The sequence below is a fragment of the Nerophis lumbriciformis genome, linkage group LG27, assembly GCF_033978685.3.
Source record: "Nerophis lumbriciformis linkage group LG27, RoL_Nlum_v2.1, whole genome shotgun sequence".
Taxonomy (NCBI): domain Eukaryota; kingdom Metazoa; phylum Chordata; class Actinopteri; order Syngnathiformes; family Syngnathidae; genus Nerophis; species Nerophis lumbriciformis.
In genome coordinates, this window is record NC_084574.2 from 7,216,559 (window position 1) to 7,222,500 (window position 5,942).

At 26.6% G+C, this 5,942-nt stretch overlaps 1 protein-coding gene across 1 annotated transcript in view; it reads right to left on the minus strand.

Annotated features, from left to right (window-relative positions):
* Positions 1 to 1,144: 1,144 nt before the first annotated feature.
* The window catches only part of coro2aa (coronin 2Aa), an 85,316-nt gene continuing 80,518 nt past the window's right edge, over positions 1,145 to 5,942 (minus strand). The window contains exons 11-12 of the mRNA XM_061922959.2: positions 4,938 to 5,167; positions 1,145 to 2,083 (exon numbers count right to left, since the gene is read on the minus strand). Of these exons, the coding sequence (XP_061778943.1) occupies positions 1,952 to 2,083; positions 4,938 to 5,167 (362 nt within the window). The 3' untranslated portion in view covers positions 1,145 to 1,951. The remainder of the gene's footprint in view (positions 2,084 to 4,937; positions 5,168 to 5,942) is intronic.

The following is a 5,942-nucleotide window of genomic DNA, read 5'->3' on the forward strand; positions in this document are numbered from 1 at the left end:
TCAAAATTAGGATTAAAAAGTAAAAATTATGAAATAAAGTCGAAATTGTGAGATAAAAAGTCATAATTATGAGTCTTAAATATGACATAAATACCATATTCATGAGATAAAATTCGAAATGATAAATCCAAATTAAGATAAAAAGTCATGATTAAAAACAAAATCCAAATTGCAAGATAAATCAAAATTATGAGATAAAGTCGGAATGAGATAAAATGTCCTAATTATGAGTCTTAATTATGACATAAAAATCCATGAGATACAATTTGACATTATTTGAAATTATGTGATGAATCGAAATTATGATTAAAAAGTAAAAATTATGAAATAAAGTCGAAATTCTGAGATAAAAAGTCATAATTATGAGTCTTAAATACGACATAAATACCATATTCATGAGTAAATTCGAAATGATAAATCCAAATTATGAGATAAAAATTATTAAAACTATCGAAATTACGAGATAAATCAAAATTATGAGATAAAGTCGGAATGAGATAAAAAGTCCTAATTATGAGTCTTAATTATGACATAAAAATCCATAATTAGATACAATTTGACATGAGATAAATCGAAATTATGAAATATGTCATGAGATTAAAAAAATTGAAATTATGAGATAGTCAAAATCATTAGATAACCGGTCTTATTAGATACATTTAAATTGTGACATAAAAACTCAATTGTTATATAAAGTGGAAATTCTGAGATAAAAAGTGGGAAATTCTGATATGAAGCCATAATTATGACATTAAAAAATCGAAATAAGATAAGAGTCGGAATTTTAAGATAAAAAAAAAATCATAATTATGACATAAAAATACAGAGATAAAATTCGAAATGAGATCAATCGAAATTATGAGAAATTAAAATTATGAGATAAATTTAAATGAGATAAAAAGTAAATTTTGAGCTAAATCGAAATTATTTTTAAAATGTGGAAATTGTGACTTTAAAAAAATCGAAAATTTAAGTTAAGTCATAATTATGAGATACAAAGTCGAAATGATGAGATAAGAAAGTCGAAACTATGAGATACAAATGACATTTTTTAATCATAATTTTGACTTTATATGTCATAATTACACATTATCTCATTAAGACTATCCATCTCATCATTTCGACTTTTATCTCCGTCTATTTCATAATCATGACTTTTTATCTTATGATTTTAACTTTTTATCTCATTATTAGGACTTTATCTCGTAATTTTGACTTTATATCTCATAATTTCAACTTTTGATCTCATAATTATGACTGACCATTGGGTTTTGTTTTCCTTTTGTGGCGGAAACAGGCTTCCATAGACAAGCAAACAATCGGCATTGGCATGTACAAAAGCTGCGATTCAGTTTTGATGTAAAAAATTTAAAATCCAGTTTAAAAAAAACAAAAAAAAAACAGGAATAAAAGCACAGTGATTTTTCTTTTTCTTAAAATAATTCCCTTTAGAAGTTTTCAAAGTGTGAGGCGTGCCAACATTTGACTTCAAGTCAAAGACAAACAATAGTTTTTTGTGCCTTAAAAGCCAAATATGCGTCTGTTTTGCAGGGAGCAGGAAAGGCCCTAACTGACTATACTGTACTTGCGCCACACTTTGAAAACCTCGGATTTAGTAAACTTTCAATTAAACTTCAATATTAAAGATGGAAAAACAACAACAAAAACAGGATTAAATATACAAAATCATTTTTCTTGAAAAGCGGGCAGACAGCATTCAGGATTTAGGACAGCACCCGTATTTTCCCCTCTTTTAGCCGCAAAGAGTGTTTTTTTTCTTGTTGTAAAAAATGAGCTACAAAGTTGCATAGCTGTGATATTAAAAAAGAAAACAGAACAAAGCGTGTGTCATATTTACACCCACAAAATGTGCACCTTGACTACAGGAAGAGCGTGGTTGTATTTATAAACAAACAAAAAATGGGCAAGGAGGTGTGCCAGAAAAAAAGTCTTAAAGTGAATTAGGAGAGTTTTTGACGTTCTTGATCTCCAGCTCCAGCTGCTTGATGCGCACGTCTCTCTGGTTGACCAGCTCTCGCAGTCGCCGGATTTCATCCTGCTGCTTGTGGAACTTCAGACGGAGCTGCGGACATAAAAAAAACAAGAATTCAAGTTGAATAAATCCATGTGATGTGTATACAAAGTACAGCATTGGGACTTACTTTTGCCGTCCTCTTAATAAAGATGGACAAGAACATAAGGGCATTTGCTCATTTTTTTCTTAATGGAATTTTTTTTTCATAGATTTTTAAACACTTAGTTGGATATTTTCAACCTCTTAAGGGGTGTAACTTGGAATTCAAACAGGGAAAAGTCCAACAAAATTAGCTCCGAATGAGGAATAAAGTACAGGAATTATATTAATAAACAAAAAGTACTATCACATCATTTTTTTCTGTATTTTAAATTTTAATTATAGGGGAAAAAAAATAAAAATCAATAAATATAAAAAAACAAAGAGTACTATCACATAATTTATTTCTGTATTTTAAATTTTAATTATAGGAAAAAAAAAAAAATTCAATAAATATAAAAAAACAAAGAGTACTATCACATAATTTCTTTCTGTATTTTAAATTAAAATTATTAAAAAAAACACAATGTATTAAAAAATCAACTTATTTAATAAATATTAAAAAACAAAGAGTACTATCACATAATTTTTTCTGTATTTTAAATTTAAATGATAAGAAATAATGTATTAAAAAAACCCAAATTCAATAAATATTAAAAAAACTGAGATCACATCATTTCTTTCTGTATTTTAAATTTAAATGATAAAAAAAACGAATTCAATAAATATTAAAAAAGAAAGAGTACTATCACATTATTTTTTTCTGTATTTTAAATTTAAATTATAAAATTTTTAAAAAAAAAACTAATTCAATAAATATTTTAAAAAGAGAGTACTAACATTATTTTTTCTGAATTTTAAATTTAAATTATAAGAAGACATAATGTATTAAAAAAAACCGAGAACCATCACATAATTTCTTTCTGTATTTTAAATTTAAATGATAAAAAAACTAATTCAATAAATATTAAAAAAGAAAGAGTACTATCACATTATTCTTTTCTGTATTTTAAATTTAAATTATGAAACCAATAATGTATTAAAAAAAACGAATTATATAAATATTAAAAAACAAAGAGTGCTATCACATAATTTTTTTCTGTATTTTAAATTTAAATTATAAAAAAAAATGTATTAAAAAAACGAATTCAATAAATATTAAAAACAGAAAGAGTACTATCACATTATTTTTTCTGGATTTAAATTTAAATTATGAAAAGAATAATGTATTTAAAAAAAACCTAATTCAATAAATATTTAAAAAAACAGAGTACTATCACATTGATTTTTTCTGTGTTTTAAATTTGAATTATAAAAAAAAATAATGTATTAAAAAACCTAATTCTATAAATATTAAAAAACAAAGAAGAGTACTATCACATAATTTTTTAAATATTAAAAAACAAAGAGTACTATCACATAATTTTTCTGTATTTCAAATTGTAATTATTAAAAAATATAATGTATTTAAAAAACGTATTTTTTCTGTATTTTAAATTTAAAATATATTAAAAAAATAATTATTCCGTAAATAGTCATGGCGTATACTGATATATCACTGGTATATCACTTTTCTACCTTCAAGCGCTTTCACACTATTTCCACATTCACACACACATTCACACACTGATGGTGGAAGCTGGCCCTAACCACCATCAGGAGCAAGGGTGAAGTTTCTTGCTCAAGGACACAACGGATGTGACTAGGATGGCGGAAGCCGGAAGCCGGGATCGAACCAGGAACCCTCGGGTTGCTGGCACGGCCGCTCTACCAACCGAGCCACGCCATGACTATTTACTGAATAACTATGTTTTAAATACATTTTAAATTTTAAATACAGAAAAAATACGTTTTTGTTTTAATAATTAAAATTTGAAATACAGAAAAATTATGTGATAGTACTCTGTTAATATTTAAAAATTATGTGATAGTACTCTGTGTTTTTTAATATTTATAGAATTAGGTTTTTTAATACATTATTTTTTTTTACAATTCAAATTTAAAACACAGAAAAAAATCAATGTGATAGTACTCTGTTTTTTTAATATTTATTGAATTAGGTTTTTTTAAATACATAATTTTTTTTCATAATTTAGATTTAAAATACAGAAAAAATAATGTGATAGTACTCTTTCTTTTTTAAAAATATTTATTGAATTAGTTTTTTTAATATTTTTTTTTTATAATTTAAATTTAAAATACAGAAAAAATTGTGATAGTACTCTTTGTTTTTTAATATTTATAGAATTTGTTTTTTTTACTACATTATTGGTTTCATAATTTAAATTTACCATAATGTTGTGGGTAAAAAAATACAATGAAGTTGTAATAATACTATAGAATGAAGTGATCATATTGGAATAAAATGTGTATTATGAAACAATGTCAGGGATTAAAGTGTCAGGAATAATGTTAAAATAACAATCAGAATATTACACAAAATAGGTTGGAATGTTACCAGAAAGTTCTCAATCATATTGAGAGTTGTAATGTTCGGGAAAAAAAATCAAACGTAACGTAATGCGCGGCACAAACTTTTTTTTTTTTTTTTTTTTTTTTACATAAATCAATAATAGAGCAAAAAAATGTTTTTTTCACGTCTCAAATGTCAAACCTTTTTTAGCTTTGGCAAAAATGATAACCACAGAAGAAAAATAAGAAAAGTGGCTGCAATACATGTAAATGTCCACTAGTTGGTTCAGTAACCACATTCCTCTTTGTGTTATCATCCATCAAGTCTCTTCTTAAGGTTTTACTTTCACTTTTCTGTAAGCCTGGACACAAGATCCCCATTTTCCAGCTGTTAGAAGGCAGTGCTCAGCTGTCAATCAAAGCCCAGAGTACATCAATACGTGATCAGTACCTCACTTTCCGTCTTAGGCGGCGAGCAGAGCGGATCTTCGCCGTTGCTCATAGACGTCCGACTCCTCTCGTCTCCAGTCAGCTCGTAGTCGTGCTCGATGTTGTCTTTGGCGCCCAGCTGGTCCTGAATGTAAGATCCGGGTCGTCCCTGAGACCTGTTGAAGCCTTTGGTCATGTCGGCGTAAGACTCGTCCACTCGGTGTCCCGGCTTCAAGGACATCAGCAGCGGGCCTGCAGGACGCCACAGGAAGTCAAAATCCGCACAGGAAAAACACGCCGAGGACGACGCCGCTTTTAAAGAGTCAAAGATCTTCTATATGACACAGATGCTCTCCTCTTTTTAAAACACCTGCTGTAAAAATAGTTAAAGATCTTCTGCAGAACACTTTAAATGTTTCACTCCTTGTTTCATTGCAGCAATTTGCTAAAATCAAATGATAAATGATAAATAAAAACTAATTCAATAAATGTTAAAAAAGAAAGAGTACTATCACATTATTTTTTTCTGTATTTTAAATTTAAATTATGAAACCAATAATATATTAAAAAAACTAATTCTATAAATATTAAAAAACAAAGAGTGCAATCACAATTTTTTTCTGTATTTTAAATTTAAATTATAAAAAAAAATGTATTAAAAAAACGAATTCAATAAATATTAAAAAAAAGAAAGAGTACTATCACATTGATTTTTTTCTGTGTTTTAAATTAGAATTATAAAAAAAAAATAATGTATTAAAAAACCAAATTCTATAAATATTAAAAAACAAAGAAGAGTACTATCACATAATTTTTAAATATTAAGAAACAAAGAGTACTATCACATAATTTTTCTGTATTTCCAATTTTAATTATTAAAAAAAAAAAGTATTTAAAATCAAAAAAGGTTGTTTTTTTTGTCATGATTGTACACTCAACATGCCATCTTGACACAAAAAAAAAACAGAAATGTAGAAATTATTGCGAATTTATTAAAAAATAAAAAACTGAAAAATGACAATAAGTA